Source organism: Macrobrachium nipponense, chromosome 5 (genome assembly GCF_015104395.2).
Source record: "Macrobrachium nipponense isolate FS-2020 chromosome 5, ASM1510439v2, whole genome shotgun sequence".
Taxonomy (NCBI): Eukaryota; Metazoa; Arthropoda; class Malacostraca; order Decapoda; family Palaemonidae; genus Macrobrachium; species Macrobrachium nipponense.
In genome coordinates this window covers 89,456,004-89,480,841 of record NC_061107.1, presented here as the reverse complement: position 1 = coordinate 89,480,841, position 24,838 = coordinate 89,456,004, and the positions used below count along the sequence as shown (strand labels likewise).

The window sequence follows — 24,838 nt, the reverse complement described above, 5'->3', positions numbered from 1 at the left end:
AGGCCACTAATTTACTTTGTTGACTCTATAGAATTGACAATTGTAGGATTGGTACTTGCCATGACATTTTCTTGCACTTTAAAATGATTGAATCCTCTTCCATCGTCCTCCATGAGAATTAAAGATTAAGTACGTATATTTTATTGCAGAATGTTCAACTGACAAAAGTTTTCCGTTTCAGAGTGTAGGAAGCTGCCAGCAGAAATTGATTTCGTTGTGTTGCCTTCTAAGACTACAGTTATTACCAGGTCAGCGAACAAGATTAATAGAAATTATTCCTGTAAATTCTACCATTGCTCTGCAGCTGTCAAGACGAACCTCAAGTTTATAATGAAATTTTATCTTTGTGATTTGGATTTCAGAATATATTTTGTTTAATATTTCACGTAATGCATGTAGATTTATTTTATCAGATGTATATTTTATGAAATCAGTTTTTACAATATTCCTTGTACAGTATACATATATAGTAAATTTATATGGAATAATTATTTTAATCACTGGTATTTTTTTAACCCAAAGCTCTACTGTAGTCTATTTTTTCATGATTTTAGTGTTCATACTTTATACAAACCAATTCAGATAGATCTTTACATAACTTGGCTAGCTTGAGAGGTGAATAGAGTGCCTACTCTTATCTGCAGTTATCACATTTTTGCTAGTATCATTTTAAGGATACTTTTGCTTGACTTTCATTTAGCTGTGTTTTGGCTGAACATAAACTCTTTTTCTTTTACTTCATTTTCATCTGTAATATCTACAAATAGTGTTTTTGATAGTTTGGGTATTTCTTCAAGTTTGCAAATTAAGCTTCTCGTTTTCTTGGAAATTCGGCAAGTCTCTCCACAAGAGGCTTCATGATACAGTGAGGTTTTATCCTGCAAACTCTGCTGCTGCAGAGCAAGGAAACAATTGCAATATTCCACATCCTTAACATTGAACAGCTATAATGAGGGGTGACCTAACAACCTGGAGGATGTGGAAAACCCTCAGCTATTATTGAGTAGCTTGCATTTTTCAAGAAGTTTGTTACAACTTAGAAAAGCCATAGCAGTGATGCACCTGCAGAAAAGACCATTTTATTATGTCAAGTGATCCCATCATCCACATACATACCATACTAGGAAATTCAGAACAGGACCTTCATTTCAGTTTAATGTGGGCTCCCACTTGTATTATTTTTCACTTGCAGCTCCCAGGAAAACAGGTGATAAGAGCACTCAAGGGATGAAGTGAATAGCTATGCACACCCTCCCTTCGAACCTTTGAGCCAAGTGCACCATTTTCTCCAGCAAGAACTTGGAGTGTTCATATCTTAATTGTAACCGTTTTACTTTTATTGCACTTAAGAGTATGGTCTTCAACATTTTATCTTAATTGTAACCGTTTTACTTTTATTGCACTTAAGAGTATGGTCTTCAACATTTTTTTTTCAGATTTAATTGCAGCCACAAGTCCTATACATAGAATTGATGTCACACCCCCTTCTCTGTCTTGCATTCTTTTCTTTTACAAAATTGTCACTGATGGAAATAAAAGGTGAGAGATTAGTACTTTCACTAATACTGTCACATCCAGAATCCTTGTTCAAAAGTTTTAAGGTTAATGGAAACTAACCAGATTTTATGTAAAAATCATATTTATTAAAAAATTTAGATGAACAAATTGTTATAATATGTTAATATTTGAGCTTTTCACATTAAATACAAAGTTATTTGAGCTTTATACATTAAATACAAAGTAATTTTAATATAAAAATATGTACATCTTTAAATATCTAATAATTACATATATGTTTTGTACAATTTAAATCATTAACTAAATAAGCAGTTAATGTACATTTGATTTCTTATCATTTAAAGCTAAATATTCCAATCAATAATCTTGCATTAATAGGAATATTAAAATATAATTTACTCATTCACTCTTAACAGTGGGGATCTGAGGTCATCTACTACCACTTGCGCTATTTTCCCAAGAACAACGATACCAGATTTTTCGTATGAGGTCATGGTAGCTTTTGTATTAGGTTTGCTATTGTTAGTGGCCACCAATTCAGGCTCTGACCAGACCCAACAGTGCACATCATTACTGACTGGCCAAGTACATGTTAAGGTAATGGGCTATCTGACTCAATTGCCTGTCCAGGTACTGGCTAAATCAAAATTATCACAATTTTACCACAGCCGAAGTTGCACAAGGACGTGTCAGATCCAGTTACAGTTTCGCAAAAGGGACATGACCAGTGGGATTATATGATAAGACTTTCAGGTTTGTTTACATAGTTAAACATTTGCAATTTGTTCCTTAGGTTAGTGCTTTCCTAGCTGGAAATGTCAACTCCCAGATCACTTAAGTGAGCAGAGGAAGAGAGACTTCTGAAATGTGATATTAAGGAAGGCAGGGCCTATGCCACAGTTAGGATTTTTTGTGACATTACTTCTGGAAAATATGACAAATTAACTAATTTGTGTTTTTCCTAAAATACGAACCTTTGGTCTGTAATTTACAAGGTATTTTTAAATGTCTTATCAACCTCATTTTATCGAACATCCTTCTACATTTGTTTGTTCTGAAGTGTTTTTCACTCTGAACAAGTAATTTTTTCTTTCGACTACAGTTACTTGGAATGGTTTTAGTCTTTCAGATGATGATCTCCAGAGGCATTGAAGCAAGAGGGTTCTTTGCTAGTCTGGTGGTTTCGTAACCTGTTGTACAAAACTGCTTGCCTGCTGGCATTGATCCCCTCTCCCTTGACACATGGAAGAAGCAGAGATTGATGATGTCGCAGGACCTGTATTGCAGTTTCTCTGTTATTCCCTACCTTTCAAGAGATGATGGGTGGAAGAATATATAGTGACTGGAAGATGATGACTTGCCGTTGGACAGCCAATGAGACTGGAAGACAACAACTCACTGTTGGACAGCCAATGAGCAGAGTTCAACCAATCTATTTTAGTTCAGGTGTGTGCTTTGTTGCCTTGTCATAGCTTCAGGAGCTGCTTCATCCCCCGGGCTTTTAATGTTGATTTTGCATTAGTCGAGCCTCCTCCTGTTGCTGTAGGCCACAACAGTGTCTTCACTGGATGTACCTCCCCATCCGTGCTTCCGCTGTCTGTGCTGCTCCTGCCAAGATTGCTGATGAGCATATTTTCAGTGCTGGAGGAGTAGTTCCTAACATACTTGGACTTCTCTTCTTTGCATTTTTCCTTCCAGAACAGTTCCTGGTTGCCGTTTTCGGCAATGCCACCACAGTTTTCTGGATGTGCAAGCTGGAAGATACTCGACAAGGAAGGAAGAATTTCTATGCTCCCCTCCCGTTCCTGTTTTGAAGGATAAAAAGTCTTGGCAAGCTTCCCTCACACACACTTTTTGTCATTGTATGCTGTATTGCAGTTTCGCAGTCTTCTTTCCTACCAGTGATGGGTGTAAGAGTACAATAACTGGAGGAAGATTACTCACCATCGGAGTGACAGCCAATGAGCAGCATTGAGCCAATGGATTTTGGTTTGTGTGCGCTTCATTGCCATGCATCACAGATTCTAGAAATGTTACATCCCTCCCACCTTTTCACCTGGAGAAATCTAGCATTCTCTTTGTCTTTTGCTGTAGGTTTGTTTGTATTGTTTTTATGTTGCATGGAACCAGTGGTTATTCAGCAACGGGACCAACGGCTTTACGTGACTTCCGAACCACGTTGAGAGTGAACTTATATCACCAGAAACTTTTGCTGTAGGCAACAATTCTCTCTTCACTAGACATACCTCCTTGTCCGTAAGTCTGCCATCAGTGCTGTTCCTGCCCCGATTGTTTCCTTTCCCCTTTTGAGAACAGTTCCTGGTTGCGGTTTTCAGTGATACCTCGGCAGTTTTCTGCATGTCTAAGCTGAAGATATTCTCTCCCAGTAAGGAGGAATTTCTATGCTTCCTTCCCTCCTTGCATACATAATGACTGGTGGGAGATGACTCGCCACCTGAATGACAGCCAATGAGCAGAATTTAGCCAATGGATTTTGGTTAAGGTGTGATTCATTGCTTTGGCATAGCTTAAAGAGATGCTTCATCCCCCACTGCCTTTCGACGTGGAAAAGTCGAGCATTCTCCTTTGTCTCTTGCTGTAGGCCACTACTCCTGTTCACCATCCTGTCTGAGTGTCTGCCGTTGGTACTTTTCCTGCCTAGATCATCTCCTTTCCCCTTCGGAACACGGACGAGCATATCTTCAGTGCCAGAGTAGTTCTTAAGAGTATTTGGATTTCACTTCGCTTGCCTTTTTCTTTTGAGAATGGTTCCTGGTTGCGGTTTTCAGTAATGCCTCCGCAATTTCCTGGACATCTAAGCTGAAGATACTCTCTCCTAGTAAGGAAGAATTTCTATGCTCCCTTCCCTCCTTGCATTCCTGTTTTGAAGGATGAGAAGTCCAGGGAAGCTTCCTTAATGAGGTTTTTTCTGCCACCCTTGCTCTTTTCATCATTGTATGATGTATCAGTTTCTCGGTCTTCTTTCCTACCTTTCAAGAGACAATGAGTGGAAGAACGCAGTGACTTGGAGGAAGACTACCCATTGGAGCGACAGCCAACAAGCAGACTTCAGCCAATTGATTTTGGTTCAGGTGTGTGCTATAGCTTCAAGAGCTGCTTCATCCCTTCCCTTAGGTTGTGGAAGACTTTTTTTCCAACACCCTTGGGACATTCTTGATGTTTGTACTTTTCCACTGCTCTAACTAATCAGGTGGATGATTAAATCAAGCCGACTGTATCTACTTGGCTTTGTTAATCCCTGAACAGGTCAGGTTGTGTGGTAAAGCACAGATGTCGAGGTCATCCCTAGGGTACTGGAAAGCATCTAACACAACCAAAGGTACAGATTGGCAACCACAGTACCAATGGGAGTCCCAGATTAGTATCATAGCAGCTCTTGGTCAATCCCAGGGTTCCTGAACACAAACTTTCTGAAATGTACAGTTATAGGGGTCACACTGTTCCTATGACTTGCCCCAGTGACTGAACTGATCAACCATCATATTGCAATTAAGCAGATGTATCTGGCTGAGAGCCCAACAGATGGCAATCTGCCCACACATGCAACTGTATTGCCAATCTAAAGGAGAAAGGAAGTTGAAAATCTTGCTAGTCGACCCATGATTGTATTGTTCTACAGAGTGAAAGTGGTTTTGGAAGAGTTGTGGTGCAATTAGTGATAAACCACCTTAAGGACATTGATTTGCAAGCCAGCAGCCTCTGATGTCCACACACTTGCAAAGAACAAACCACTCAAGTTCACCTCACACCACCTTCAATGCAAGTGAGAACAGAAGCCTTTCTCCGTGGAGGACGTAAGGATCCATAGATGATGGATGACTGAAAAAATCTGCTAAAGCCAAGCTGGTTGTGGCTTAAAACAGGAACTGCATTGTTAAACCCTGGTTTTGTTGATCCAAATGATCTTTTGGATGAACTTCAACTGCTTTCATATCAGTTAACAATTCTGGTACATTTTTGGCCATTTGAGTAGGAAACTACTCATCCTTGTTTAGAACAGTGAAGGAGAGAAGTCAACCCCAATTTGGAGCAGTCTACCCCTGCTTTCTTGGATTCATAAGTCTTGGACCAGCAAATTCACTGATTTTTCTATGGACTGTATTTTTCACTGAGAAATATTCATATTACTGTATTTTCAATTATGACTATACACTTTTTGTGATTAAAAGTTTTATTAAAATACCCAGACATAAGCATTTTTATCCGGGTATTAGCATTTTTATATATTTATTTATTTTTTCTTAACTATCAAAATTGGCAGTTCTAAGCATTTTTGTCTACTGGTACACCAGTCATTGAGATTCCATACCAATGGATCCCATGTGAATGGGATCACACTGACAACTGTGTGAATACACCTAAGAGCAGAAGACATCTTAAAGCACAAGTACTTTCAATGATTGGCAGTGTCATTGATGAAGTGATGGTTTCTTCAAGAGACCCAATGTAAGAGTATTTGGAATAATTCCATTTCCCTCAGATTTATTACATGGAATGTGGGTTTCTGTCATGAAAACAGCTTGATAAACAAACTTTTTCCGGTAAAAAGACTACTGAATTAGCTTAAGAGTAGTCGCCTAAACCTTAAAAGTGTATTTCTCATCAACATTGTCCATACCTCCGTCGACATTATTACTATTAATAGGGCTAAGTTTTCCAGACCTCCTAGTCTTAAGTAGACTCTTTCCTCCGTCAACAAAGCGAGAGAGTTGGATGAACCCGAAGAATAATGAAATGGAGTCTGGGAACTGTCCTGAAGAACACACACTAATTATTGTTGACACTTCCGTATCGGCATGACAGGCATCGATAAACCCACTGCTATATGAGAGAAGAATTACTTACTGAGAAACCAATTCCCTTTTTCGTCCTTATCCAAGCTGGAAACAGAAAGGGAGTTCAGAGAAGAGTCAAGACCTATAAGTGGGAGAGGATTCCTTGAAACTGATTGGGCCTTTGTGTAGGTCTAGTCATTCCCAAAGCCTGATGTCTGGTATAGCCAACCCCTTAAGGCTTGGCTGTAGTGTTTTTTGCTGGGAATAAAGGAACCTGGAGACTACACAGTGGATAAAAAGTCCTGATTCTCATTACTCCATTTTTTCCAATGCTGTATTGATTTTTAATCTTCAGAAAGAGAAAGGAGGACCAAGTAACTGGTCTGTTTTCAAGCGAGTGTTCTCTTGTTTCAACTTGTCTGGAAGAGGTTACAAACACTGCTGCCCTTCCAAAATCCTACAGGTGTGGCCTGGAGGGAGAGGGTAAGGTCCAAATCAATATTCTGGACCTATATTTGTTTGTGTGTGGTGGTGGTCTTATGTTGCATGGAACCAGTGGTTATTCAGCAACGGGACCAAAGGCTTTACGTGACTTATGAACAAAGTCAACAGTGAACCTTTATCACCAGATATACACATCTCGCCCCTCAATGGAATGCCCGAGAATTTAACTCTGCCAATCCTGGACCTATAAAGCTTTTGAATTTTTATCTTGCCCTATGAAGAGACCTGGCCAAGTCTCCCATTGTGTTGCCCCAAGGAAAACAATGATGTAGCCTACAGTGAAGCTGTGGTGGTTGATTCCATTTATTTATTTATTTTTTTTTAAGAGAATGAGCTTATTCTACATGAAGTCATTCTAACCAAATGTTCACCACTCCTCAGATTAACAAGTTCACCTGTAGGGGGCAGGTCTTGGCATTCTCTGGGATGAAGTAATTCTGCAAAAGAAGCCTAAATGAGTGACTGGGTAAAAAAAAAAAAAAAAAGAAACTTGTCCAATCCAGAGGTCAGATTATATACCTATTCCAGGATGTCTTGCATGTGTGGACCAGGGCCATGGAAAGAACATTGCGGATTTCACGGAGAAACCCAAGGAGCCCTGGATGGACAGAATGTACCTCTTCATCTCATACTGGGTCCATCATTATAACACTGTTATAAAAACATTGAGCACAAGCTGCTCATACCGAGTTGATGGATGGATCCCTTAAGGTCCTACTCATATGTATGTAGCTAGTGAACTGCAGTGTCACAACGCTTCAATTACTAGATCACCTTTCAACAAAGGTAATCCATCTAAAAGATAATGATTTGTATAGGGACAAAGTGGCTTTCAAGGAGACTATTAAAATATCTGTGGCATTTCTCATTTCAAAAGGAATTGTACTAATAAAAAAAAATAGATAAATAAACTACTAAGGACTGATATAAAAAAAAATTTAAAAAAATAAACTACTAAGGACTGATAGACTGTAGAAGAAAAACATGAAATTTATGTCTTCAATGAATTTTAATTTTACTTTTTGAAAAAAGGTGCATTGCATTAGTCACTTGAAATTTTTTTGTGCGCATCTTAAAAGATTTCAAGAATGCCTTCAAATGCACTTGAAACGAATTTCCTTTTTAAATGAAAAATGCCATAGTCAATGGATGATTTAATGATTTCTGTAACTACAAATTTATAATGACTAGGAACTGAATGCAAAGTAGAATTGTTCCATACACAGTATAGATAACATTTAATAACCACAAAATAAGTAACTTCTCTTACTGTTTCTAAAAAATAGTGGTAAAATGAGAAAAATGGTAAATGAACATAATGTGATTAACTTTACTCAAAATCAGTTGTAATGCTAAATTTTTTTTTTAAGTAACACATTCTCCATAAGAATGTGAATAACAAATGCATTTCATAGTTCATATCGCCAGAATTTCTAATGTGTATGTATAGGCTTATTCCTCAACAAATCATAGTGATTACATAAAATACTCATGAGTTATGAATAAAATGTAAAATATAACAGACTATGATGCATGGCACAGTTTGATTCACAGTTTAGTTTAAATAGCAGCAGCAGCAGCTAGAATACTGATTTTTGAAATAACCTTTCAAAAGTATGGATGAGAACTATGAAAATTAAGATAAAAACCCAAGCTCTCGGTTAATTTGAGCTACACCATATCGTATTGAAAATGGTAAGAAGTGTGTGTTAGTGTAACTGAACAGAAAGATAAGTTATCCAGAAAAAAAATAAAGTAAAAAAAACTGGAAGAAAAGCCAACAGTTGGACTAATGAGTAGTAGTTACGTAGGTTGGATAGCAAGATGGAAGAAAGAAGTGGGAATAGATGTGTATAAAAAATAAAAAAACGGTACGGCTTGAGGCTTAAGGGAACTGTACACAGCCTTCAGTAAATTATCAATGGATAGTAAGTAAGTCACAAATTCACAGGTGTTAGCTGTAGCTAAGATACCTTACTAGACGAGGACTAAACGCTGACTTCACTACTAGTGTTCTCTGTCAGTGTAACCTGTATGTTTCTCTGTGTAAGTGGTGAAGCCTCAGGCCGTTGCTGCTGATGTATTATTGTCATTAAATTTTCAACTGTTGACTGAAGGCCTAAAACCATTACTCGAAGTTCATCGAGTTTAGCATTGGGGTCAGGAGCAACAGATCGTACAGGTGCTACACCTAACCATGATGCACGAACAGATGGCTGAGTCTGTAATACCTGAAGAGCATTTTCTGCATCATCTTCTACATCAGTATCGCTAGTGAACGTCCAACGCCATGAGTTTCTTTGTCCAACTGAGGTTGTCCTCATTATAGTAGACTTGTTCATTAAAGTAGTTTGGTTAGTAACTGGCTGCTGGTGAAATGGTAAGTATTTATGTTGTCCTGCTACACCTGACTGATGAGCCCGCAAATGAAGTATACGATCACGTTTGTCCAATTCATGTTCTCTTAGTGCAATATTGACTGTATCTACAAGAAGTTCTTTTGGTAAAGATGGTTCATGTTCTGGAGCTATGAAACCCGATACAAAAATCTCAAATACCTTTATCAGGAATCTTCTAGAAGGTAACCACCTGGACAACAGAATGAACAAACAATCAATAAACCCATTTGTGCGGTTAGGGAAAATACTGACAGAAGGCTTTTGTAGTCCATCAGTGATACTTATATTTTTCAAGAAAAATGCAGTAAGCTTTTTGGGCATGAAACGGCTACGGAACAGGGCTTCAACTTGTGTCATTAATTCCACGTGCCTTGTTAGACGCAAAACCTCCGACCTGAAGAAATTAAAGAAATAATTATCTACACGTCCATATATTTAGTAATGTAGTACGTAACTGAATATAAGTTTAACCCTTGTCATTGTTGCAAACTGCAGCATTTAACAATGCAGTTTCTGTCTTCTCTAAATTTTTATTTTAAAAGATGTACATACTGAAATTCATAAAATAAACTTCAGCAGTTTCAATTCAAGAATAAAAAGTAAAGTTTAGCAGATGCACACCTACCTTTGCCGTATTGAATACATATCACTGACAGCCAGACCAACCAAAAGGTTTGAGAGAATGATGAAGACCAGAATTATAAACACCACAAGAATTATAATACTCAGCAAAGCAGGGCTATTTTCATTTTCGAGAAAGATGGACTCATAATCGAGCTCACCAGTCATCATTACCTGTTAAAAAATAGAGAGAGTGTAAACATTTGCATATGTTTTAATATTTAATAAGACTTTAATACTGTCATGACGACTTTTATTATGGTAGTGATTACAAATATAGTTTTGCAAGACTATCGAGTCAACTTTCTTAACTTGCACAGCTTGCCCAAAAGGGATTGTTAAATTACATCTTAATTTTAATACAGCTTAAATAATTAACAACCAAATGACTTGAAATGTTAAGTTCACAAATTTTTGTTTCCAAGAACTATTTATTTCAGTTGAAAATGGGCTGTTGCATTACTATTTTACACAAGCATTTTCCTGTCTTCTCAGCTTTGCTTCTAGAGTTATTCAGTGACTCAACTTTTGTGAAATAAGTCCCCAGCTACGTCAATGTGATGTTTTTGTAGAATGATGAACACAACCATCTCAACAGTGGTTTCAATTTTATTTTATTTATCACTTCTACTGTTTAAAAAAAATTATATATGGTTTTATATATACTACCCAGTAGTACAGTGGTCCCCCGTATTTGCAGGGGATGCATACCAGACACCCCCCACCCCCCCCCCCCATGAATAGTTAGAACCCGTGAATAGTTAGAACCCCTATAAAAACAGCCTATTTTGTTAGTAAAACTCAAGAAAAACCCACTAAAAATGTTCATATATGGTTTTTTTAATAGTTTTATCACAAAAAGTGCATTTTATGATGAAATTCATAAAAAAAACAGGAATTTGTGGACATTTATCATAGAAAAATACCGCGAATGCACGAATTTTCCACGAATAATGCAGGGAAACGTTCCCAAGAGAAATCCGCGAATGTGTGAGTCCGCGAATCTGGAGAATGCGAATACGGGGGTCCACTGTACATAATTACATTACGTTAATTTCCCCTTATACAGCAGCTTGAATTAAAAATTTTGCTGGTGGTACTTCAACTTTTTGTGCAGGTGACTAAGTCCGGACCCTAGTAGGAGTGAATCAGTTACAACTTGAGCATATGGTGCTAATCTGTTGATGCCATATGTCCATCAGAGGGGGCAAGCGCCAATTATGTAATTACTTGATAAGTACATATGGTATATAAAACCTTATTTTATAATCAAAATGTCATTTTTACATTTTTAATGTAACTTACCAAGCAATTACATTGCTGATTCCCACATTGACATGAAGTAGGATCTATGGACATATGCTACTCCAAAACATGAACTTGCGTAATGAATTTGAAATAGAAGTCGCTAGCATTGAATATAATGCCTGTCATTTCTTAATTAGGTAGTAAAGAGAGTTTGCAGTAAACTGCTTCTGGTTGGTGCTCAGCTTGACATGTGGCGTGGTGGTGAAGCCTTGGAGTGCTTGTACTTCAGGGGGAACTTTGTAGTGAAGAAGGACTCCGATGGCTAACAAAGCATGAAGTGGTACTGCCCTTGCTGGGGGGTTAAGAACAATAAATATATATATATATAATATAAAATGTTCACCTACACAAATAAAATTATAACCCATCCACACCTTGTTACAAAGTGAAGAGACTAGGAAAATTCTTATGCTTCCTTCTGTGATACCATACCAGTTACTAAAAATGGTCTTAAGGTACTGCAAATTTAACTGTTTTCAACTAATGTTAAATTTACTGAGAAACGAAAATCCGTTAAATTTACTGAGAAACAAAGATCGATATTAACTTTACCGTAGGTTCAAAGTAGTAAGGAAATATGGGTCATAAAAATGAAGTTTTTATGATAAAACAAAGTTTAATGTATACTTACCTGGCAGGTATATATATAGCTATATTCTCTGTTCCACCTGGCAGAAATTTTAAAATTTTCAAACTCGCGGCAATCGCTAGTAACCTATTAGTAGTTCAGGCAACCACCACCCCGTTACCGTGGCGCTAGCGCTAGGAACCGTTCCCAATTGGGCCAGATTTCTCTGAACCCTGTCCCCTGAGGGGAGGCGGGTGGGTGGGAATTAAATTATATATACCTGCCAGGTAAGTATACATTAAACTTTGTTTTATCATAAAAACTTCATTTTAATGTATGACACTTACCTGGCAGGTATATATATAGCTGATTGACACATTTGGAGGTGGGTCAAGGACAGCAACATTCTTAGAGTATAAAAATATTATTAAAATATTATTAAAACTCTAGGTTCCTTACCTGCTAAGGTAGCTGACTTGATAGGTCCTGCCTCTAAGCCTGCTTAACCTTAGTAGCTCTCAACAAGGAAGTGTCCTGTATGTTGAAGAAGCTAAGACTGGCAACTGACAACTGGACGTGGACCAATGTGTTGACAGATCCTTATAGCCCTCTTATGCCACGGCATTCAAGCTAGTAACATATCATTTACCTGAACTACACACACACCATCACCAGATAATACTAACACGACTGAGAAAAGTACCGCACCCTTTTCTCAGACGACCAAAAAACACAAACACCATCACCTAATAAAATCAACTAGCTTAAAAGAAGGTTATGGGGTAGTAACTCCTTTGCCCAATACTGTACCCGAGGACACGTATGGACCTAGCGTCTGACAATTATCGAAGGTTGTCTGAAACGTCCCTAAGATAATGAGACGCAAATATTGAATTAGTTCTCCAATATGTGGATTCAATGATTTCCTTGAGGGCTAAATTCTTTTTAAAAGCTAATGAAGTCGCCACTGCCCTGACTTCATGAGCCTTCACTTTCAAAATACCAAAGCTCTGCTCTTCACACAACATATGAGCCTCTTTAATTAACTCTCTCATGAAGAAGGCTAGAGCGTTCTTCGTCATGGGTCTGGTGGGGTCTTTAACTGAACACCACAGAGCATCAGACTTCCCTCTGATAACTCTTGTTCTTTCTATATAACATCGCAACGCTCTCACTGGGCAGAGAACTCTTTCTTGCTCGTTACCGACCAATTCAGCTAGACCCAAAACTTCAAAGGATCTTGGCCAAGGATTAGATGGATCCTCATTCTTGGCCAGGAAACCTTCTTGGAATGAACACACTGCATTGCCGTGTCTCCATCCAACCTTCTTCGATATGGCCTGAAGCTCACTAACTCTTTTAGCAGTTGCCAATGCTACTAAAAAGATCGTCTTCTTAGCAAGATCCCTCAGAGAGGACTCCTCTAACGGTTCGAATTTGCTAGAAGTTAAATACTTCAAGACCACATCCAGGTTCCAAGCAGGTGGCCTGCCTTCTGATTGTTTCTTCGTCCCAAACGACCTAATCAGATCTCTCAAATCTAAGTTATTCGAGATGTCTAGATCCCTGTGTCTAAACACTGAGGTTAGCATACTCTTATAACCTTTGATTGTCGAAATTGACAAGTGTAAATCCTTTCTCAAGTAAAGAAGGAAATCTGCAATTTGGGTCACAGAGGTACTGCTGAAGACACTTTCCTGTTCTTACACCACTTCCGGAAGTTGTCCCCACTTCGACTGATACACCGTGATTGTGGAGGTTCTTCTGGATCTTAGCCACTGCACTGGCCACCTCTCTAGAATATCCCCTCGCTCTGACCAGACGTTCGATAGTCTGAACGCAGTCAGACCCAGAGCGAGGGTATTCTTGTGAAACCTGTCGAAGTAAGGTTGTCTGAGTAAATCTACTCTTAGAGGAAGAGTCCTTGGCGTATCTACTGTCCATTCCAGTACCTCTGTGAACCAACTTTGGGCCGGCCAAAACGGGGCTATTAAGGTCATCCTCGTTCCTTTGCTCTCCCTGAACTTCTTCATCACTTTCCCCAGCACCTTGAACGGAGGAAAAGCGTACAGATCTAAGTTTGACCAATCCATCAGGAACGCATCTACCGCCACTGCTTCCTGGTCTGGAATCGGAGAGCAATATGTTGGTAACCTTTTTGTTCTGGCTGTCGCAAACAGATCCATTACCGGGCGGCCCCACAACTTCCACAGGCTCTGGCAAACCTCCATGTGCAACGTCCACTCCGTCGAGAGAAGTTGCTCTCTTCTGCTCAACAGGTCCGCACTCACGTTCTTCTCTCCTTGTATAAACCTGGTGAGTATCACGACCTTTTCCTCTTCTGCCCAAAGCAGAATTTCTTTTGCCAGATTGTAAAGGGTAAAAGAATGAGTTCCCCTTGTTTTCGAATATATGCCAGAGCCGTGGTGTTGTCCGAGTTGACCTGCACTGTCTTGTTTCGAATCAACTCTCTGAAGTGCTTCAAAGCCAAGAAAATTGCCAACAGTTCCTTCCTGTTATGTGCCACTTTGTTTCGTCCTTGTTCAAAGTCCCGACACCTCTTGAGGGCCTAATGTCGCTCCCCACAACCCGCGTCCGAACGCGTCGGAAAACAAGACGAGGTCTGGGTTCTTCTGCTGAAGCGACATCCCTCTTGCTAACCTGCCTGGAGTTAGCCACCACTTTAATTCCTCCTTTACTTCGGCCGGAATTAGAAACTGGAAGGAATCCGGTTGCAATTTTCTTGGCCATGAATCCTTCAGGAAAAACTGAAGAGGTCTCATGTGCAGTCTTCCTAAAGAAATGAAACCTCTCTAGCGAAGAGAGTGTGCCCAGTAGACTCATCCACTCTCTTGCAGAGCATCGGTCTTTCTTTAGAAAGTCCTGCACCTTCTGACTGCATTGGGCTTGCCTTTCGGGGACGGAAAAGCCTGAAAGTCACTGCCGATATCTGAATCCCCAAATAAACTATGTTGTTGGGCTCCAAATGGGGACTTTTCCCATATTCACTACTAGACCTAGGTCTTTTGCTAAGTCCAATGTTTGACTCACGTCCTCCAGACATTGACTTCTTGACTGGGATCTTATCAACCAGTCGTCCAGATACAACGACACTCTGATCCCTCTTAAATGTAACCATCTCGCCACATTTGGACATCATCCTCGTGAACACTTGAGGGGCTGTGCAAAGGCCGAAGCATAGGGCCTTGAACTGAAAGACCCTGTCCTGAATCACAAACCTTAGATACTTCCTGCTCCCTGGATGAATCGGAATATGAAAGTATGCGTCTTGTAAGTCCAGAGTCGCCATCCAGTCCCCTGGACGTACCGCTGCCAGTACTGAATCGTTCGTCTCCATAGTGAACTTGGTCTTTTCTACGAAAAGATTCAGTTGACTTACGTCCAGCACTGGCCTCCAACCTCCCGAGGACTTTGCAACCAGGAACAGACGGTTGCAAAATCCCGGAGATTCGTGATCCAGAACAGGTTCTATTGCTCCTTTCTCTAGCATGGAAGCTACTTGCTCCCACAGAGCCGCTTTTTTCTCTATATCGTTGTAATTTGCCCCGAGGGCTCTCGGAGATGTTGCGAGAGGAGGTCTTTTCAAGAAAGGAATCTTGTATCCTTCCCGAGCTACGTTGACAGCCCAGGGATCTGCCTTCATTTCTTGCCAAACTTCCCAAAAACCTTGAAGTCTGGCTCCCACTGTCGTCTGGAGGACTGAGTTCTCATTCTTTAGAGGGGTTCATTGGCTCCTTTTTTCTGTACCCTCTTACCCCTAAAGGCGGGGTCGAGCGAATGTTCTTCCGCGAAAGGGCTGCGACGGTCTAGAATCCTTTGACGTCTTCTTCACCAACTTGGTTGGTAAGAACTTCTTAACTGAAGACGACAGAAGATCTTGAGTGGCTTTTTGCGAAAGGGATAGCGCTATATCCCTAATCACCTCTGAAGGAAACAGCTGTTTCGAAAGGGGAGAGAAGAGTAACTCCGATTTCTGAGAGTTAGAAACTCCTTTCGAGGCGAACGAACACAACAGCGATCTCTTCTTAAGCACTCCTGCTGTGAATAACGAAGCCAGCTCGTTCGTTCCGTCTCTAAGAGCCTTATCCATGCAGGACATAATGCTCTTAGCTATTTCTAAGTCCTGCGAATCCTTCTCCTAGGGAATTCGCTAACGCTCCCAAAGACCAATCCAAGAAATTGAAAAAGACTTCGAAAGTCCTAAAAAATGCCTTTAAAATAGATGGTCAAATTCCGAAGACGTCCACCAGACCTTGGCCGACTGTAACGCCTGTCTGCGAGAGCTGTCTACTATACTGGAGAAGTCCCCCTGGGAGGAGGCAGGTACTCCCAGGCCTAGACTTTCTCCAGTAGCGTTACATACTCCTGATTTAGAAGCTAACTTAGCTGGAGGAAAAACAAAAGAGTATTTCCCCGCTTCTTTCTTCTCCTTCATCCAGTCATTCACCCGTTGAAGGGCCTTCTTCGCCGAAATTGACATCGTCATTTTCAGGAAAGAGGACTTCTTTGGAGTCCTAGTCTTGGAAAACTGTGATAAGGGGGATAACGGAGCTGTCGGTTTAAATTCCCCCTCAAAAACAGCAATAAGACGTGAAGTCAGAACCTTATAATCTGACGAAGGTTCCGTAATCTTTTCTTCAATTACTTCCAACTCTTCTTCTGCTGAAGAAATGTCTTGTAAGTCGTCGTCGTATTGACGTTTCGTGACGGACTCGCGTACTGCCGCCTGCGTACCTGCGGCTAACGAGGCGTCGGCGTCCTGCCGCCTCTCGAGGTCCTGCCGCCTGCGTCCTGCGGCTACCGAGGCGTCGGCGTCCTGCCGCCTTCTCGATGTCCTGCCGCCTGCGGTCCTGCGTCCATCGTAGAAACGCCTGCTTCCTGTCGCCTGCGTCTGCGTCCTGACGTTTGCGTCCTGCTTCTTCGGAAACTGTCGTTTTCCTCCTAGCGTCGTTCGCCCTGCGTCCTCGGCGAACGCGTCCTTGTCTTCCCTTTTAGAAGACTTAATGGGAAGGAAATCGTCCTTACGCCTCGAAGATGGTTGTTCAGAAGCATCCCAAGACTTCACCAGTACCGCCAACTTGGACTGCATTTCCCGTAAGAAATGCTTCGTACCATCATCTGCATGGTAGACGACGAAGGATGAGGATTGCGAGCTGGACTGCGACCTAAAGGAGAGCGATCCTGTACTCTACCCGACGGAGAAATACGAGGGGAGGATACAATAAGAGATGGAGGCGATTCTCCCATGGAAATACCATGCCTGAGAAGGACGTATATCACCAGTGCGTCCTGCGTCCTCTCTAGTACGAGAAAACCTTTTCCTCTTGATCGGCACTGCGTCCCCGTCTTCCGAGGATGACAACACCTCAGGACTACTCCAAGCCTCACTGTCTTGCGCCTGTCCTCTCGAGAGCCGTTGACGTCCTGAACGTCCTCTTGAGCGGCCGAGAAACCACTGCATACCGACGTTCCCGCTCGGAAGTCGAACCTTCCGAGGACGCACACTTCCCAGTTACGCCTTTTCTGCGGCGAACTGCAACAGCCTGGGAACTTGCAACAGGACTGTTCGAAGGGACGCCTGACCGTGACAAAACCTCTCTCGCCTCCCTTCGACTGTCGACATGCCTCTCCCTTGGGTCTGGGAGCTTGACAGAGGTCTAGGTCTAGGAGCACGAGAGAGACGATCAGACGCCCCCTCCACTACACTTTCACTGACATCGAAAGCACTAACTTTGTCTGTAAGTCGCTGTATCTGGTCGCCCATGGACGCAAGGGCAGCGAACACTTTCACAATATTTGTATCGTTCGTCTCCTCCGATACAGCAGCGGGCGCAGGAGATACCTGGGGAGAAGGAACTACCAATTCTACATTAGAAGGAGCTGGAGAGGAAATACAATCACTCCTTTTACTCGAAGAATTTGACTTCTCACTACGAGAAACAGATCTCCTTACACGATCTTTCTCAAGTCTCTCAACATATTTCATAAAGACCTTCCATTCCTTCTCTGATAAATTCTCACATTCAATGCATCTATTTTCCCAAGTACACACATTCTCCCTACACTTCTTACAAACGGTATGAGGGTCGACCGAAGCCTTCGGCAATCTTACCTTACACCCCTCTTTTACACACACTCTAAACATACTTCCAGAGTCAGACATCTTAAAGAACAATCCAAAGCGAATGCCAAGCTAACGTTTCCGAGTACAATACCAAAATCCAAGATCAGTCAGCAACGAGAATGAAAATTCTAGCAGGGAACCACCAACAATGTTGCCGGTTCGGCTGGCAGAGAAAATCTGGCCCAATTGGGAACGGTTCCTAGCGCTAGCGCCACGGTAACGGGGTGGTGGTTGCCTGAACTACTAATAGGTTACTAGCGATTGCCGCGAGTTTTGAAAATTTCTGCCAGGTGGAACAGAGAATATAGCTATATATATACCTGCCAGGTAAGTGTCATACATTAAACAAGAAAGCTAAGGAGTAAGAAGCTACTCTGATGTCCTTAGCTTCACTTAAAACAAGGTAAAATGCTCTCCTAAATCCAAGTTTCTCTCAAACTGAAAGTTGGTGGATGAAAGGAATCTTATCCTATCACCATATATAGAGATGGTTCTCTTAGAATCCAGCGGGATAGAGAGCACCTATTTTTCTCAAAGCTTGAGAGGAGTTATGGATGCTCTGAGAACAAACTGGAGAGAGGCTGTAGCTGGAGCCAGTTGAGCTAGAAGCTTTGAGCTAGCAGGAGCTCATGGGAATTAATGGGTGGTTGTGCTGTTGGGCAGTTATGGAAGCTGGCGGGTGCTCGGAGCATGAACTGGAGTTAGATGAGTAGGGCAAATGATGAGCTAGGAGTTTGGGACTAAAAGCTGCACATGATGAGCTAAGAGTTTGGGACTAAAGCTCTAAAGTTGGTGCCGAACTGTGGCTGGTGCCAGGAAAGCTGGGCTTTAGATGAACTAGTGGCCCGGGATTGCTTTGTAAGGGAGAAAAACGTGGAGGTCAAATATACCTCCAGTGCGATGTAGAATGGAAGTAAGAGACGTGTGTTTGGAAGCTAAGAGGAAGAGGCTGCTGTGATGTTCTTAGCTCTCGCTTAAAAGAAGGCAAAATGTTCTCTTGAGTCTGAGGGTACTAAAGAAAAGAATGTCCCCTTTAGGATGAAGGACCATATAATTAAGTTGGAGGGTGAAGAGGGGTATGTCTGACTCTGAGCTTTGGTTCTGCTCTGTAATACATAGACCTAAAGCTCACACTCACACCTACAGAGCGGGTGAGCAATCTTGGAAGCTTGTAGGGTGAGCTGGGATCAGACTAGTATAGTTGTCGCCAGACTCAATGGGCACTACACAAACAGGGTACCAGGCTAAATAATAGCCCAGGAGCTAGAGGGTGCTTGTAGCCATAGCAGGCACCGGACTGTAGCTGGTTGTAGAAGTCATCGGGCCATAGCTGGTGCCTGACACAATGGGCGCTCATGGAAGTCGAGGTAGGTAGTTTCTGGTTAAAAAAAACTAAAGGGTAAAAGAACAAAGTGTATCTCCTTCCTTGCTTGGGTGTGTAAAGGACTTGAGAGGTTGTTAAGAGATGGAGATTAAAGAACCAGGTCTCTGCACTTAAACTTGGATTAAGCATGGTCCAGTACTCCTAATGGAGGAATACGAAGGTCATAGACATCTTGGAAGAGACCTCGAGTCTGAGACACTAGCTTCAGAAAATTAACTGCTCAGTCTGGTAAGATGTCTAAGAGGAATGGTTTAGGCCCCCTATGATAGCCTCTACATTACATCTTGAAAAGACACTTTAGGGAGACTAGCTTCCAGCAGTTGCCTGTGCAAGCAGTCCACCTTTGGTGGAGTCTCTGTCTGAGAAGAGACAGTTGGTGGAAGGATCTTGGATAGGGCACTAAAAACCGTAGCAGGTTCAGAAACCACTCCCTGGGTCAGAACTGGGATAAGTGTGTCAACGTAAGTCACAAAAAACCTGAAAAAATCTAGCACTTCCTGTCTGTTGCCCAGGTTATGTGGAACAGTGAAACCATGGAGTACCTCTACTCAAGTGGAAACTTTGTGGCTAAAGGCATATCTGACGCCTAGCAAGGTATCAATTGGAGCTATGCAGCAAATGAGGCTAGCATAGCATCGAAAAATACAGAGGAGTGGGCGAAGGTTCCTTGAGGTGCCAGTGGCAGACCGGTTCAAAGTTAGTCTGCCCCCACAAAATCTTGAGATCCCAACAAACCAGGGGTTTTGAAGTTCCATGGTGGGAAGGAAATATTTTTGATGGCTCAGTACACCTGTCTGAACTTTCCAATTTCCTTGAGTGATAGGCTGAGATCAGCAGACTTAATTGATCCAACCACAGAGGGAATTCCTTGCTGTTGGTCGAGAAGGAACTTGACACAGAACCTCCCTCCTTAAGTAAATGCGTTAGGACTGTGGGTCTTGAAAAAGAGGGATACTGTAGACTAGATGCAAACCAAGACAGAGGAGCTAGGGAGCCCTAAGTGAACACTTTCAAGCTCTTGGAAATAGACATGAAGATTTTTAACTAGATCTGAGGTCTGAACAAATCTGAGGCTAAGGGAAAAAACGAAGAAGTTACAGTTTGTTTGCCTCTCAAAGAATTCTTTGAGTCCTTTTCTTTGAAGGTACTAATTGAAGAAATCAAGTCTACCAAATCCAGAATGATTTTATGTCCAGAAAAAGAAGTCAAATGCAGGAAGAGAGAGAAAAACTGCATAATCAAGGTTCATCCAAACATCCTGGAGAATGGATGACAGGACTATTCGTAAATAGCTGAACAAACCTGCATACCGTCATGTAAACTGGCATACAACTGAGTAGCAAATTTCCCATCTTGTAAAAAAATGTGGCACACTTAACAATTTGCAAGTCATCCATGTGCAGGGGCCATGCTAATCTTTTGTGTATCGTTCCATTTTATTGTATGTACTTGCCAAAGCAAGTACCTACCGGGTTTGAGATAACAGAGCGAGCCCATGGGCATCCATCTAACTCTACTTCCTTGGACTCAAAAATGCCTTGCATGGACTCAATGATGTTTCATGCAGCCCAAAGTCGTGCATAGAACTGTACGTGGAGGAAACTAAAAAAAGGAGTGCTTATAAAAAGGTTTGAAAAAGTCCTTATATATAGTCAACAAAATCCTTGGAACCATAAAAAAGTAGCCAGCAATAACCAGGCAGAGACGATTTCTTCTGTAGATCAGACAATCCTCAAACAGAAAATTATGTTTCATAAGGGGTGTTTGACCTCAACAATTGGCGCCAGGTGCTTGGAAGTAGAAGCCATGAAGACGAATCCAGGCATTGGGAACTGGCAATACTCAGGAGCGCTGGTCCCAGATTATAGTGCTCCTCACCTCAAAACTGGAGGGAGAACTTTCATGTGTAGCCTTCTGACTTTATAGATCTTCGACAAGCTGGTTTCCGTTGAGTACCAGTGGGAGGGAAGACAAAAAAAATCTTGTTCTCTCTCCAAATTCCTCCATAGTTAGGGGTTTCTCCCGAATCAGCAAAAAAATTCTTGTCCCCTATGCCCAGGATCGCAAGACACTAATATGTATTGTTTAAAAGAGTGTCTGATACTGAAGAGTTGGCGTCTGGTGATCGGGGACTGACATCAAACACTTGAAAGCCAGAATCAGACAAATAAACAGGAATTGGCACTCAAGAAAACCCCAACAGTGTTCTCGTAACAGACTTCATATACTGGACTTTTGAATACTTGGGTGCTTGAGAGCCACTGGGCACTACATGGATTTAACAGAGAAAAAAAGTCACTAAGAGAACTGATACACATTCCACATGGCTGCCTTTCCATTGGCTGTCCACCGAGACCTGGGAACCGGATAACAGGATCTCGATCGAGGGGGGCAACTATGTACCCTTGGGCAAATTCCACTGACCTCCCTTGGACCGCCAGTATGGCTCCTCCCTTCACAACACTTCACTGATGTAAGGATAATTCTCTATTAACCGAGACACAAGACTAGCAATTCATTTATGGACCTGCCACAGTAAATCTAGTCAAATTTATGCCTACTGTTCATTCTTAATTTGTATTAATCCACTTTCTTGCTTCGAGTTTTAAGGTTTCCATTTTCTATATTGTAAAGCTTGTCCAACTTTCAAGTCACTCACTTGCAATATTTGTGAAGAAGTTTCTTTAAACTCACTTAAAACAATATTTGTAAAAGGTTTCTGTGTAGTCACTGAGAGATGGATATTTTGGAAGGAGTTACCTCTTGTTGGCCAGAGAGCTCTAGATAGAAAGCAGTCAGACAAGTCAGAAAGAAAACTAGTTTTTTTATCAGGAACTGAGAACCCTGAAACCTCACAGATAGGGAATGACTTGAGTGGTAGTAGGGATGGGAAGGCAGATTAATGGAGTCATGACATATCTTTTCTTAAAGTTGAACAAACATATCAAAGAGGGTTCTTGTGTGAAATGTAAGATTTTATGATGAGAGCTCTCATTTCTTACAATGTATGAATGGCAGAATATCACCATTTAGGCCATGTTGGAGTTATTGAACTAGCACCAACTCTTCAGAGAAAAATACTATACTGGAAAGATGAAGCTGTCATAAGAGCATTTGAACTTTACTTTCCAAATAAGATAGCTCATCAACAGTAAATATCCAAAGAAAGGAGTTCCCAGGTCCTTTGGCATGGAGTGAGGCTATCTTACAAAAAGAGGGTAAATTGTGTGAGCACTTTTCCCCATGGGTAGTTGGAAATGAGAATGATACAATGATTGGAATTGGAACTGGAATATGACTCAGGCCAAAGGTCAAGCAGTAGGACCTACGAGGTCATTCTGTGCTGAAAGGGAAATTGAGTAAAGGTGGTTTTGATGGTGTAACAGGTAGAAAACCTCATAGTTGCCCGATGGAATGGTTTTTAGGAGTGTGTGGATTGGAGTTGGAAAAAAGATAATATGAACAGAGGTACAGAAAAGCAACTGCCCTTTGAAGATTAAGTGAGAGTCAAGGAGTTTGGTAATGACCATCAGGCAGAAATCAATGCACCATACTCGACAAACCTCTAGGTAAACCCCAGAGCGGAGCAAACAATGCACCTTTTTGACAAATCTCTCATTACACGTTAGTCAGTTTCAGACTTATGAAGAACAAAATAAGTTGACGAGAGAAGACAGGTATTCATAGGAGGGATGAAAGACTGATGAAAAGCAACATCAGTTAGGAAGAAGCTAGAAACGGCCAATGTTAGCAAACCTGAACTGAAGCAATGGAACTGGTTGGGGTGGGAGAGGGATACGAGTTGAAGGAAATTAAGTTTCCCTGAACAGATTTCTGCCTCAGATGTCCTGTCTACTCAGATGATTTGGCTGCTGGCTCTTTGAAAACAGGGCTCTCTAAAGGCCCTAATAGATTTACAAATGATTTTTTTTTTGAGCCAAGTCATAAATTAATTGATTTTTTCCAATATTTTGTAGAATGGAAAAAGAAACCCACAAGATTACAGAGTATACCTGAAAGTAATTGAATGCTAACAAAAATATTATGTAAATAAGTACTTACAAGTAAATAAGTTATACTAAATAACCTTGTGGGTTTCTTTTTCCATATTCAGAAGAAAATTGAAATAAGTTTTTATGTGCTTCTGAAGAATATCAAAGTCAATAAATTGCATTTTTTGTGTGCATTTACATTATTAAGCATATTTCAGTAATTAAACATGCAAATCTTTGTGGAGTGATGGCTGTGGTAAACTTGAGCTCCTCAAATGTCTGTCATGTCGTAAGGAATCTCAAATAGGGTGACCAGACGTCCCCGCAGTCCCCATTTTCAGTGACCTGTCCCTGGAAATGCCCCCAGTTTTCACTGTGACTGAAAGATCCAAAATTGGAATACAGGAAAACAAAATGTTGACCAAATTATACATATTGCACACCATACTACTTGCACTGTACAGTGTATATAATTTAGGAAATGATGAAACAGCTTTGCACAGCATAATTTGCAAGATTACCGTCCAAGAACATAAAACCAAATTTCTCGCCGCATGCACGTCCCTGACTCCTCTCTTGCCTTCCCACCAGCACCACATGCTGCCATCCAGCGGTGTTTTGCCCGCAGATAATTTTAATACTGTTCAATCATTGGTAATTAGTTATTAAATTATAGCCTACCTTGATTTAGATTCAATATAAGAAATTCAAGAAGGTTTGTAGGGCCCAGAAAATGGGAAGGGCAGTGTCCCCATTTTATTTTTTCAATGACAAAAACATGTCATGTTTTGGAGTTTTTATGCCTCTGAACCAAAAATGTCCCCAAATTTTGTCTCGGAAATCTGGTCACCTTAATCTCTAAGTATATTGGAAAATCACTCGTATGCAGGAGTAGGATCCCTCATTTTTTGTTATATATACAAGTGTTTCCCGGCAAATTCACGTTTCCTTTGCCTTTGTAGTACTGTTGTCTACAGGAGAAGTGATCACCAAATCTTGTAAGTTTCCATTCTTTACCATCTTAAGTCAAAATAATGGCTATGCATGCAACCTCTCTGTCATTTTCACTACTCTAAGTGCTAACAGACAACTAATGATAGTGCACACAATCTTTCTAACACGGCGTGGTCAAACTGATGACTGTACAATCATGAGATAGAGCTTTAAAACTGACCCCTACCAATGGATGGGTATTAAGAAACAGAGGTGGTAGATTACCCTTGGGAAAACTCCTTAACACAAACTACAAAGGGAATGGTAAAAAAATTTTACTATTCCAAGTCCCTGCTCAGAAGTAGGATTCATGCTGATAGGGCATCTATAAGGTGATGAACCACTAAGAGAATGGGCCAATACTCCAGAAACAAGTACATTGGCCATGTCCTGCACCTACAGAAGGTTACTTGGCACTAGCCACAGGTAGTATTGGGTCAAGGCTGACTTTGACACATGCCATAATCAGGCAATGGCACAAACACCACCTACGTCCATATCTCGAAAGGATTGATGCCCAGTACACAGTGGAACAGGATAGATATCGTGACAGAATTGACCATTGGACCATATCATCCACAAATTCTTAAAATTATGGGTTTTGTATTTT

The 24,838-nt window shown here is 41.1% G+C and overlaps 2 protein-coding genes and 1 non-coding gene across 7 annotated transcripts in view; 1 reads left to right on the top strand and 2 right to left on the bottom strand.

Moving 5' to 3' along the window:
- Positions 1 to 7,677, top strand: part of LOC135215488 (recQ-mediated genome instability protein 1-like) — a 359,294-nt gene extending 351,617 nt beyond the window's left edge. For 4 of the 5 annotated variants that reach the window (XM_064250249.1, XM_064250248.1, XM_064250246.1 and 1 more), the window contains 2 exons: positions 182 to 248; positions 7,347 to 7,677. In XM_064250249.1, the coding sequence (XP_064106319.1) occupies positions 182 to 248; positions 7,347 to 7,528 (249 nt within the window). In that variant the 3' untranslated portion in view covers positions 7,529 to 7,677. Of the gene's footprint in view, positions 1 to 181; positions 498 to 7,346 lie in introns of those variants that run through there. The other variant, XM_064250247.1, reaches the window with a different exon arrangement.
- A 196-nt stretch (positions 7,678 to 7,873) lies between these two features.
- Positions 7,874 to 24,838, bottom strand: part of LOC135215486 (transient receptor potential channel pyrexia-like) — a 57,914-nt gene continuing 40,949 nt past the window's right edge. Inside the window, exons 3-4 of the mRNA XM_064250244.1 lie at positions 9,843 to 10,012; positions 7,874 to 9,611 (exon numbers count right to left, since the gene is read on the bottom strand). Of these exons, the coding sequence (XP_064106314.1) occupies positions 8,807 to 9,611; positions 9,843 to 10,012 (975 nt within the window). The 3' untranslated portion in view covers positions 7,874 to 8,806. The remainder of the gene's footprint in view (positions 9,612 to 9,842; positions 10,013 to 24,838) is intronic.
- On the bottom strand, positions 20,603 to 20,706 carry LOC135215974 (U6 spliceosomal RNA). Its single transcript, XR_010314776.1, has one exon. It is a non-coding gene; the product is annotated as a U6 spliceosomal RNA (small nuclear RNA).